The 13,185-nt window shown below is 49.9% G+C and overlaps 1 protein-coding gene across 6 annotated transcripts in view; it reads left to right on the top strand.

Moving 5' to 3' along the window:
- The window catches only part of LOC106593819 (guanine nucleotide exchange protein smcr8a), a 31,886-nt gene extending 19,059 nt beyond the window's left edge, over positions 1-12,827 (top strand). For 3 of the 6 annotated variants that reach the window (XM_082972452.1, XM_082972450.1, XM_082972451.1), the window contains one exon: positions 5,115-12,827. In XM_082972452.1, the coding sequence (XP_082828578.1) occupies positions 5,115-6,360 (1,246 nt within the window). In that variant the 3' untranslated portion in view covers positions 6,361-12,827. The remainder of the gene's footprint in view (positions 1-5,114) is intronic. The other 3 variants (XR_014391592.1, XR_014391591.1, XM_082972453.1) reach the window with 3 other exon arrangements.
- Positions 12,828-13,185: the final 358 nt, after the last annotated feature.

Below are 13,185 nucleotides of genomic sequence, written 5' to 3'. Positions count from 1 at the left end.
ACCCTATAGACAGTAGACATGCCTCCTCCTCCTCCTACCCTATAGACAGTAGACATGCCTCCTCCTCCTCCTACCCTATAGACAGTAGACATGCCTCCTCCTCCTTCTACCCTATAGACAGTAGACATGCCTCCTCCTACCCTATAGACAGTAGACATGCCTCCTCCTACCCTATAGACAGTAGACATGCCTCCTCCTCCTCCTCCTACCCTATAGACAGTAGACATGCCTCCTCCTCCTCCTCCTCCTACCCTATAGACAGTAGACATGCCTCCTCCTCCTCCTACCCTATAGACAGTAGACATGCCTCCTCCTCCTCCTACCCTATAGACAGTAGACATGCCTCCTCCTCCTCCTACCCTATAGACAGTAGACATACCTCCTCCTCCTCCTACCCTATAGACAGTAGACATGCCTCCTCCTCCTCCTACCCTATAGACAATAGACATGCCTCCTCCTCCTCCTACCCTATAGACAGTAGACATGCCTCCTCCTCCTACCCTATAGACAGTAGACATTCCTCCTCCTCCTCCTACCCTATAGACAGTAGACATGCCTCCTCCTCCTCCTCCCCTATAGACAGTAGACATGCCTCCTCCTACCCTATAGACAGTAGACATGCCTCCTCCTCCTCCTCCCCTATAGACAGTAGACATGCCTCCTCCTCCTCCTACCCTATAGACAGTAGACATGCCTCCTCCTCCTCCTCCTCCCCTATAGACAGTAGACATGCCCCCTCCTCCTTCTCCTACCCTATAGACAGTAGACATGCCTCCTCCTCCTACCCTATAGACAGTAGACATGCCTCCTCCTCCTCCTCCTACCCTATAGACAGTAGACATGCCTCCTCCTCCTCCTACCCTATAGACAGTAGACATGCCTCCTCCTCCTCCTACCCTATAGACAGTAGACACGCCTCCTCCTCCTCCTACCCTATAGACAGTAGACACGCCTCCTCCTCCTCCTACCCTATAGACAGTAGACACGCCTCCTCCTCCTCCTACCCTATAGACAGTAGACATGCCTCCTCCTCCTCCTACCCTATAGACAGTAGACATGCCTCCTCCTACCCTATAGACAGTAGACATGCCTCCTCCTCCTCCTCCTACCCTATAGACAGTAGACATGCCTCCTCCTCCTCCTCCTCCTACCCTATAGACAGTAGACATGCCTCCTCCTCCTCCTACCCTATAGACAGTAGACATGCCTCCTCCTCCTCCTACCCTATAGACAGTAGACATGCCTCCTCCTCCTCCTACCCTATAGACAGTAGACATACCTCCTCCTCCTCCTACCCTATAGACAGTAGACATGCCTCCTCCTCCTCCTACCCTATAGACAATAGACATGCCTCCTCCTCCTCCTACCCTATAGACAGTAGACATGCCTCCTCCTCCTACCCTATAGACAGTAGACATTCCTCCTCCTCCTCCTACCCTATAGACAGTAGACATGCCTCCTCCTCCTCCTCCCCTATAGACAGTAGACATGCCTCCTCCTACCCTATAGACAGTAGACATGCCTCCTCCTCCTCCTCCCCTATAGACAGTAGACATGCCTCCTCCTCCTCCTACCCTATAGACAGTAGACATGCCTCCTCCTCCTCCTCCTCCCCTATAGACAGTAGACATGCCCCCTCCTCCTTCTCCTACCCTATAGACAGTAGACATGCCTCCTCCTCCTACCCTATAGACAGTAGACATGCCTCCTCCTCCTCCTCCTACCCTATAGACAGTAGACATGCCTCCTCCTCCTCCTACCCTATAGACAGTAGACATGCCTCCTCCTCCTCCTACCCTATAGACAGTAGACACGCCTCCTCCTCCTCCTACCCTATAGACAGTAGACACGCCTCCTCCTCCTCCTACCCTATAGACAGTAGACACGCCTCCTCCTCCTCCTACCCTATAGACAGTAGACATGCCTCCTCCTCCTCCTACCCTATAGACAGTAGACATGCCTCCTCCTCCTCCTACCCTATAGACAGTAGACACGCCTCCTCCTCCTTCTACCCTATAGACAGTAGACACGCCTCCTCCTCCTCCTACCCTATAGACAGTAGACACGCCTCCTCCTCCTCCTACCCTATAGACAGTAGACATGCCTCCTCCTCCTCCTCCTCCTCCTACCCTATAGACAGTAGACATGCCTCCTCCTCCTCCTCTTCCTACCCTATAGACAGTAGACATGCCTCCTCCTCCTCCTCCTCCTACCCTATAGACAGTAGACATGCCTCCTCCTCCTACCCTATAGACAGTAGACATGCCTCCTCCTCCTCCTACCCTATAGACAGTAGACATGCCTCCTCCTCCTCCTCCTCTTCCTCCTACCATATAGACAGTAGACACGCCTCCTCCTCCTCCTACCCTATAGACAGTAGACATGCCTCCTCCTCCTACCCTATAGACAGTAGACATGCCTCCTCCTCCTCCTCCTACCCTATAGACAGTAGACATGCCTCCTCCTCCTCCTACCCTATAGACAGTAGACATGCCTCCTCCTCCTACCCTATAGACAGTAGACACGCCTCCTCCTCCTCCTCCTCCTCCCCTATAGACAGTAGACATATCTCCTCCTCCTCCCCTATAGACAGTAGACATATCTCCTCCTCCTACCCTATAGACAGTAGACATGCCTCCTCCTCCTCCAACCCTATAGACAGTAGACACGCCTCCTCCTCCTCCTCCTACCCTATAGACAGTAGACATGCCTCCTCCTCCCCTATAGACAGTAGACATGCCTCCTCCTCCTACCCTATAGACAGTAGACATGCCTCCTCCTCCTCCTACCCTATAGACAGTAGACACGCCTCCTCCTCCTCTCCTACCCTATAGACAGTAGACATGCCTCCTCCTCCCCTATAGACAGTAGACATGCCTCCTCCTCCTACCCTATAGACAGTAGACATGCCTCCTCCTCCTCCTCCTACCCTATAGACAGTAGACATGCCTCCTCCTCCTACCCTATAGACAGTAGACATGCCTCCTCCTCCTCCTACCCTATAGACAGTAGACATGCCTCCTACCCTATAGACAGTAGACATGCCTCCTCCTCCTTCTACCCTATAGACAGTAGACATGCCTCCTCCTACCCTATAGACAGTAGACATGCCTCCTCCTCCTCCTACCCTATAGACAGTAGACATGCCTCCTCCTCCTCCTCCTACCCTATAGACAGTAGACATGCCTCCTCCTCCTCCTCCTACCCTATAGACAGTAGACATGCCTCCTCCTCCTCCTCCTCTTCCTCCTACCCTATAGACAGTAGACACGCCTCCTCCTCCTCCTACTTATAGACAGTAGACATGCCTCCTCCTCCTACCCTATAGACAGTAGACATGCCTCCTCCTCCTCCTCCTACCCTATAGACAGTAGACATGCCTCCTCCTCCTTCTACCCTATAGACAGTAGACATGCCTCCTCCTCCTCCTCCTACCCTATAGACAGTAGACACGCCTCCTCCTCCTCCTCCTCCTCCCCTATAGACAGTAGACATATCTCCTCCTCCTACCCTATAGACAGTAGACATGCCTCCTCCTCCCCTATAGACAGTAGACATGCCTCCTCCTCCTACCCTATAGACAGTAGACATGCCTCCTCCTCCTCCTACCCTATAGACAGTAGACACGCCTCCTCCTCCTCCTCCTACCCTATAGACAGTAGACATGCCTCCTCCTCCCCTATAGACAGTAGACACGCCTCCTCCTCCTCCTCCTACCCTATAGACAGTAGACATGCCTCCTCCTCCCCTATAGACAGTAGACATGCCTCCACCTCCTACCCTATAGACAGTAGACATGCCTCCTCCTCCTCCTCCTACCCTATAGACAGTAGACATGCCTCCTCCTCCTCCTCCCCTATAGACAGTAGACATGCCCCCTCCTCCTCCTCCTACCCTATAGACAGTAGACATGCCTCCTCCTCCTACCCTATAGACAGTAGACATGCCTCCTCCTCCTCCTCCTACCCTATAGACAGTAGACATGCCTCCTCCTCCTCCTACCCTATAGACAGTAGACATGCCTCCTCCTCCTCCTACCCTATAGACAGTAGACACGCCTCCTCCTCCTTCTACCCTATAGACAGTAGACACGCCTCCTCCTCCTCCTACCCTATAGACAGTAGACACGCCTCCTCCTCCTCCTACCCTATAGACAGTAGACATGCCTCCTCCTCCTCCTACCCTATAGACAGTAGACATGCCTCCTCCTCCTCCTCTTCCTACCCTATAGACAGTAGACATGCCTCCTCCTACCCTATAGACAGTAGACATGCCTCCTCCTCCTCCTACCCTATAGACAGTAGACATGCCTCCTCCTCCTCCTCTTCCTCCTACCCTATAGACAGTAGACACGCCTCCTCCTCCTCCTACCCTATACACAGTAGACATGCCTCCTCCTCCTACCCTATAGACAGTAGACATGCCTCCTCCTACCCTATAGACAGTAGACATGCCTCCTCCTCCTCCTACCCTATAGACAGACATGCCTCCTCCTCCTCCTACCCTATAGACAGTAGACATGCCTCCTCCTACCCTATAGACAGTAGACATGCCTCCTCCTCCTCCTACCCTATAGACAGACATGCCTCCTCCTCCTACCCTATAGACAGTAGACATGCCTCCTCCTCCTCCTCCTCCTCCCCTATAGACAGTAGACATGCCTCCTCCTCCTCCGACCCTATAGACAGTAGACATGCCTCCTCCTCCTCCGACCCTATAGACAGTAGACATGCCTCCTCCTTTTCCTCCTCCCCTATAGACAGTAGACATGCCTCCTCCTTTTCCTCCTACCCTATAGACAGTAGACATGCCTCCTCCTTTTCCTACCCTATAGACAGTTGAGATGCCTCCTCCTCCTCCTACCCTATAGACAGTAGACATGCCTCCTCCTCCTCCTCCTACCCTATAGACAGTAGACATGCCTCCTCCTTTTCCTACCCTATAGACAGTAGAGATGCCTCCTCAACCTAATGAAAGTCTCATTTTGCGGCCTTAAATGAAAATATAAATTGGGGATAGTTTTTCCACATTGATCAGTATAAAATATGTCTAGATTTTCACTGGGCGCCATACATCTCATTCAGACTGAATATCTCCTCTCTCTTTTCCTCCAGGGTGGCTTCTCCCGTGGGGACCAGCATGCTCTGCTCTCTGTCTCGCTACAGCCGTTACATCTCCGTCCTGGACGCCGACCGGAAGACCCTCCGTTGCCCCGGCTACCGCGGAACCCTCCTGTCCAACATGGCGGACCGCCGTACCCGGCTCCGGCGAGGATCCACCTACTTCTTACATCTCCAGAACGTGCTCAGTCGACTGGCCGCCCGGGCTTTCCACCTTAGCTTTACACATCACCTCCATCTTCCCATCAGCCACCGCCGGGAGCAGAGACAGGAAGTAGAGGAGAGGACGCGGGGCTTCCTGAGGGATCAGCTCGGGCTCGGCGAAGACGACTGTTCCGTCCTGATGTACCTGAGTCAGCTGATCACCCGGCACTACCTGGAGACGGACAACATACTAGACCCGACCACTGGGGGTGCTGTAACCCCAGAGACGGGCCTAGACCCGACCACTGGGGGTGCTGTAACCCCAGAACCGGGCCAAGACCCGACCACTGGGGGTGCTGTAACCCCAGAACCGGGCCAAGACCCGACCACTGGGGGTGCTGTAACCCCAGAGACGGGCCTAGACCCGACCACTGGGGGTGCTGTTATCCCAGAGACGGGCCTAGACCCGACCACTGGGGGCGCTGTAACCCCAGAGACGGGCGTTGACCCGACCACTGGGGGTGCTGTAACCCCAGAGACGGGCGTCGACCCTACCACTGGGGGCGCTATAACCCCAGAGACGGGCGTCGACCCGACCACTGGGGGTGCTGTAACCCCAGAGACGGGCCTAGACCCGACCACTGGGGGTGCTATAACCCCAGAGACGGGCCTAGACCCGACCACTGGGGGCGCTGTAACCCCAGAGACGGGCCTAGACCCGACCACTGGGGGCGCTATAACCCCAGAGACGGGCCTAGACCCGACCACTGGGGGTGCTGTAACCCCAGAGACGGGCCTAGACCCGACCACTGGGGGCGCTGTAACCCCAGAGACGGGCCTAGACCCGACCACTGGGGGCGCTGTAACCCCAGAGCAGAACCTAGACCCGACCACTGGGGGTGCTGTAACCCCAGAGACGGGCCTAGACCCGACCACTGGGGGTGCTGTAACCCCAGAGACGGGCCTAGACCCGACCACTGGGGGCGCTGTAACCCCAGAGCAGAACCTAGACCCGACCACTGGGGGTGCTGCCAGGAAGAGAGCTCCACCCAGCTTCACTTTTAACTACACCACTAGTCTCCTATACAAGATCTGATCTGAAACACTGACCGAGGATCGAATCTCTGAGAGCCCTCGAGTCTTCTCTCCTCACCTCCTCAAAACAGCACTGGAGACAGATGGGAGATTTCGCTCTAGGTTGGAGACCGTCTCCTAGGTAATCGGGAGAGACTGAGGAGGGAGCGAGGGGGTTTTAGTGAATGTAATGCTGTCCATCCGTCCGTCCTCCTTCTAATGAATGTCCGAATCCAGGGGGGGACGGGAACCTGGACACTGATTTTTGATTGATTGATTGATTGATTGACAAGTCCACTATGAACCGTCCTTCTGATCTGAGCGAGAAGTGTGTGTGTAACGTTAATATGATGCATGTTCCGTGTGTGTTCGTGCCGGTCCGTGTCCCCGTGATGTTGCATGTTGTCCACAGAACCACAGTACTACTACTACTACTGCTATAGTTTGTTGGGAACGTTGTAAAGGACCAGATTGGTGCCCGTTCAACGAATCAAATTTATTAATGAAAAGAGGGACATTCGTCAAATCAGTCATGCTTTATGTGTCGTAACAGGACCCACCGATGTGTTTTACTTAAGTACGATTTTTGGATTATATTTCACTGTTTTTTTCCCTGCATAACATGTAGAAGTTGTCTCTTTTTTTTTTCTTGAAGAGGGTGGCTGCTAAATGCTAACTCCCTGCTAAATGCTAACTCCTTGCTAAATGCTAACTCCCTGCTGAATGCTAACGCCCTGCTAAATGCTAACTCCCTGCTAAATGCTAACTCCCTGCTGAATGCTAACTCCCTGCTAAATGCTAACTCCTTGCTAAATGCTAACTCCCTGCTAAATGCTAACTCCTTGCTAAATGATAAATCCCTGCTGAATGCTAACGCCCTGCTAAATGCTAACTCCCTGCAAATGCTAACTCCCTGCTAAATGCTAAATGCTAACTCCTTGCTAAATGCTAACTCCCTGCTGAATGCTAACTCCCTGCTAAATGCTAACTCCCTGCTAAATGCTAACTCCCTGCTAAATGCTAACTCCTTGCTAAATGCTAACTCCTTGCTGAATGCTAACTCCCTGCTAGATGCTAACTCCCTGCTAGATGCTAACTCCCTGCTAGATGCTAACTCCCTGCTAGATGCTAACTCCCTGCTAAATGCTAACTCCCTGCTAAATGCTAACTCCCTGCTGAATGCTAACTCCCTGCTGAATGCTAACTCCCTGCTAAATTGTAACTCCCTGCTAAATGCTAACTCCCTGCTAGATGCTAACTCCCTGCTAGATGCTAACTCCCTGCTAAATGATAACTCCCCGCTAGATGATAACTCCCCGCTAAATGCTAACTCCCCGCTAAATGCTAACTCCCCGCTAAATGCTAACTCCCCGCTAGATGCTAACTCCCCGCTAGATGCTTACTCCCCGCTAGATGCTAACTCCCCGCTAGATGCTAACTCCCCGCTAAATGCTAACTCCCTGCTAAATGCTAACTCCCGTTTTCGTATAAGCTGGTTAGCCTTAGCTAGCGTACAGAAATCGTTGATTTAGGTGACGATGACATGAGTTGATAACATCCAATACAATCATTATACTCCGATTTTTTTTTTTTACCTCCAACATAGTGTGAAATAGACAATAGACTAATTTAGCTGAGGGACAACGAGGAAGCTTTGGGGATTCCCCCCCCCGCCCCCCCCGACGCGTTTCCATGGCAAGGGAGTTCCTTTGTTTGTTTTTTTTTGGTCGAGTTCGATTTAGCTCCTTTACCGTCGCTATACCAACGACGTGTATATAAACCCTAGACTGCTGCTGCTGCTGCTGTTTACTGGACATTTATAGGCTTTAAGCCACCGGTCGGCCATTTTGACAGTCCTCCATAGGATTGAATGGAAGTTTACAGCATTACAATTAACGGTTTCAAGGACAACATTACATGTATTTAAGTATTTGTTGTTGTTTGTAGTGGGGGACAGTAACATTAGTATTTTTAAAGGGGTTGGGGGGGGGGGGGGGGGGGGGGGGGGGGGGCGCTAAAAAAAATATTTTAGTTTAGCTCACATATGTAAAATTATACATTACGGTGTCTTAATGGAATAAACATGTCAGAAATTAATGTAATGACATTTAGTAAATGGATTTCTATATCGTCCAACATATTATTTACAATGGAGGAGAGCCAAAATGGCTGCACGTTGGCTTCAATACAACACCCCCCCTGTCAGCCATCCAGGGTTTATACACATCATTAAGGAGAGCCAAAATGGCTGCACGGTGGCTTCAATACAGCACCCCTCCTGTCAGCCATCCAGGGTTTATACACATCATTAAGGAGAGCCAAAATGGCTGCAATACAACACCCCCCCTGTCAGCCATCCAGGGTTTATACACATCATTAAGGAGAGCCAAAATGGCTGCAATACAGCCCCCCCCCCCTGTCAGCCATCCAGGGTTTATACACATCATTAAGGAGAGCCAAAATGGCTGCACGGTGGCTTCAATACAGCACCCCCCTGTCAGCCATCCAGGGTTTATACACATCATTAAGGAGAGCCAAAATGGCTGCAATACAGCCCCCCCCCCCTGTCAGCCATCCAGGGTTTATACACATCATTAAGGAGAGCCAAAATGGCTGCACGGTGGCTTCAATACAGCACCCCTCCTGTCAGCCATCCAGGGTTTATACACATCATTAAGGAGAGCCAAAATGGCTGCAATACAACACCCCCCCTGTCAGCCATCCAGGGTTTATACACATCATTAAGGAGAGACAAAATGGCTGCAAGGTGGCTTCAATACCATCAACAAAACACCAAATGATGGAATTTCCTCGTGGAAGAATGGCGTCTCATCCCTCCGATAGACTTCCCAGACACTTGTAGAATCGATGTCAAGGTGTATTAAAGCTGTTCTGGTTGGTGGAGGACCCGACGTCCTATTAAAACACTGTTGGAGTTTCCTTTATTCTGGCAGTTACCTGGTGGTTGGTGGAGGACCTGGAGTTTCCTTTATTCTGCCAGTTACCTGGTGGAGGACCCGACGTCCTATTAAAACACTGTTGGAGTTTCCTTTATTCTGCCAGTTACCTGGTGGAGGACCCGACCTCCTATTAAAACACTATGTTGGAGTTTCCTTTATTCTGCCAGTTACCTGGTGGTTGGTGGAGGACCCGACGTCCTATTAAAACACTATGTTGGCGTTTCCTTTATTCTGGCAGTTACCTTGTGGTTGGTGGACCCGACGTCCTATTAAAACACTATGTTGGAGTTTCCTTTATTCTGGCAGTTACATGGTGGTTGGTGGAGGACCTGGAGTTTCCTTTATTCTGCCAGTTACCGGGTGGACGACCCGACGTCCTATTAAAACACTGTTGGAGTTTCCTTTATTCTCCCAGTTACTTGGTGGTTGGTGGAGGACCTGGAGTTTTCTTTATTCTGCCAGTTACCTGGTGGACGACCCGACCTATTAAAACACTGTTGGAGTTTCCTTTATTCTGCCAGTTACCTGGTGGACGACCCGACCTCCTATTAAAACACTGTTGGAGTTTCCTTTATTCTGGCAGTTACCTGGTGGACGACCCGACCTCCTATTAAAACACTGTTGGAGTTTCCTTTATTCTGCCAGTTACCTGGTGGACGACCCGACCTCCTATTAAAACACTATGTTGGAGTTTCCTTTATTCTGCCAGTTACCTGGTGGTTGGTGGAGGACCTGGAGTTTCCTTTATTCTGCCAGTTACCTGGTGGACGACCCGACCTCCTATTAAAACACTGTTGGAGTTTCCTTTATTCTGCCAGTTACCTCCTATTAAAACACTTTATGTTGCTGTTTCCTTCACAAGGTTCATTTCCATCTTACTGTTTGTTGAAAGGTCAAGATGTTTGGATGTGTATTTTATTCTTCTGATTGTTACAGATTGGCTAAATGCAGACAAAATGCAACCCAAAACAGTCTTACCACAGTGTGCTTATTGTGTGTGTGTGTGTGTGTGTGTGTGTGTGCGTGTGCTTATTGTGTGTGTGTGTGTGTTGCGTCAGGTCTGCTTTCACCTAGTTATGTATAGCTGTTGTGTTTCAATGTCAAAGTATTATTCAGGTCCTGAGGGCCAAAACATTTCTGCTTTCTCTTCCTACCTGATGTCCCCAGGTCTGAATGAGTCTCTCTACCTGATGTCCCCAGGTCTGAATGAGTCTCTCTACCTGATGTCCCCAGGTCTGAATGAGTCTCTCTACCTGATGTCCCCAGGTCTGAATGAGTCTCTCTACCTGATGTCCCCAGGTCTGAATGAGTCTCTCTACCTGATGTCCCAAGGTCTGAATGAGTCTCTCTACCTGATGTCCCCAGGTCTGAATGAGTCTCTCTACCTGATGTCCCCAGGTCTGAATGAGTCTCTCTACCTGATGTCCCCAGGTCTGAATGAGTCTCTCTACCTGATGTCCCCAGGTCTGAATGAGTCTCAGGTCTGAATGAGTCTCTCTACCTGATGTCCCCAGGTCTGAATGAGTCTCTCTACCTGATGTCCCCAGGTCTGAATGAGTCTCTCTACCTGATGTCCCCAGGTCTGAATGAGTCTCTCTACCTGATGTCCCCAGGTCTGAATTAGTCTCTCTACCTGATGTCCCCAGGTCTGAATGAGTCTCAGGTCTGAATGAGTCTCTCTACCTGATGTCCCCAGGTCTGAATGAGTCTCTCTACCTGATGTCCCCAGGTCTGAATGAGTCTCAGGTCTGAATGAGTCTCTCTACCTGATGTCCCCAGGTCTGAATGAGTCTCTCTACCTGATGTCCCCAGGTCTGAATGAGTCTCTCTACCTGATGTCCCCAGGTCTGAATGAGTCTCTACCTGATGTCCCCAGGTCTGAATGAGTCTCTCTACCTGATGTCCCCAGGTCTGAATGAGTCTCTCTACCTGATGTCCCCAGGTCTGAACGAGTCTCTCTACCTGATGTCCCCAGGTCTGAACGAGTCTCTCTACCTGATGTCCCCAGGTCTGAACGAGTCTCTCTACCTGATGTCCCCAGGTCTGAACGAGTCTCTCTACCTGATGTCCCCAGGTCTGAATGAGTCTACCTGATGTCCCCAGGTCTGAATGAGTCTCTCTACCTGATGTCCCCAGGTCTGAATGAGTCTCTCTACCTGATGTCCCCAGGTCTGAATGAGTCTCTCTACCTGATGTCCCCAGGTCTGAATGAGTCTCTCTACCTGATGTCCCCAGGTCTGAATGAGTCTCTCTACCTGATGTCCCCAGGTCTGAATGAGTCTCAACCTGTTGTCCCCAGATCTGAACGAGTCTCGGGTCTGAACGAGTCTCGGATTACAGGTAGAGGATGAGAACCAGTAGTGTTTCGTCCCTCCAGGACCAGAAAGAAATAGCCCTTGGCTAGATTCAATCTGATCCGCAGAAGATCCGGGTTATAGTTCACCTTTAAAAAAAACCAAAAAGGTAATTTACGATTGAGCCTACTGTTAACGTGGAAACTTTACCTTTTAATAAGGTGCACAGCCGAAAAGAGGAGATCGGATTTGAATCTAGGAACAGCTTCCTCCCTCCCTCCAGTCCTAACGAGGGGTGAGAGATATATATATATATGGGTCCCGTGTGGCTCAGTTGGTAGAGCATGGGTGTTTGCAACGCCAGGGTTGTGGGTTCGATTCCCACGGGGGACCAATACGGGGGGGGGGGGAAATGTCTGAAATGTATGCATTCACTACTGTAAGTCGCTCTGGATAAGAGCGTCTGCTAAAATGACTAAAATGTAAATGTTAATAACTGATCTAGGATCAGTTTCCTCCCTCCAGTCCTAACAGGTCACCATTAGAGAGGTGATATATATATATATATATATATAACTGATCTAGGATCAGTCCTAACAGGTCACCATTAGAGAGGTGATATATATATATATATATAACTGATCTAGGATCAGTCCTAACGGGTCACCATTAGAGAGGTGATATATATATATATATATAACTGATCTAGGATCAGTCCTAACGGGTCACCATTAGAGAGGTGATATACATATATATATATGACTGATCTAGGATCAGTCCTAACGGGTCACCATTAGAGAGGTGATATATATAACTGATCTAGGACCAGTGTTGAACAGGTCACCATTAGAGAGGTGATATATATATATATATATAACTGATCTAGGACCAGTCCTAACGGGTCACCATTAGAGAGGTGATATATATATATATATATAACTGATCTAGGACCAGTCCTAACGGGTCACCATTAGAGAGGTGATATACATATATATATATGACTGATCTAGGATCAGTCCTAACGGGTCACCATTAGAGAGGTGATATATATAACTGATCTAGGACCAGTGTTGAACAGGTCACCATTAGAGAGGTGATATATATATATATATATATATATATAACTGATCTAGGACCAGTGTTAAACAGAGCTGAATGTCTGTCTGGTTCATACCATTTATGATGCTGATGTATTGTTATTATAATGACATTAAATTATTGAATGTTTCTGTCGATTTGTAAAGTGGTTGGGTGTTGTTACTGAAATGGTTCCAACCTGGTTCCTCTCCGGTCGGATAAAACGCAGCCGGTTCCTCTAAACGGTCGGATAAAACGCAGCCGGTTCCTCTAAACGGTCGGATAAAACACAGCCGGCTCCTCTAAACGGTCGGATAAAACGCAGCCGGTTCCTCTAAACGGCTGTGTAACTGACTAGGTATCTTTCTCTTTCAAATGTGTATATCTGGAACCAAATCCTAATGGCCGACGGGCTCTATATTTACCCACAATGCATCCTCTAAATCACACCCATTGATTCACACATGCCGTCTACAGTGTCGTTCATCTTCTGAAGAACAAGAGAGACAGTAGAGA

Source organism: Salmo salar, unplaced genomic scaffold (genome assembly GCF_965601325.2).
Source record: "Salmo salar unplaced genomic scaffold, fSalSal1 ptg000691l, whole genome shotgun sequence".
NCBI lineage: Eukaryota > Metazoa > Chordata > Actinopteri > Salmoniformes > Salmonidae > Salmo > Salmo salar.
The sequence above is the reverse complement of the archived record's forward strand: the minus strand, read 5'-3'. Positions and strand labels throughout refer to the sequence as shown.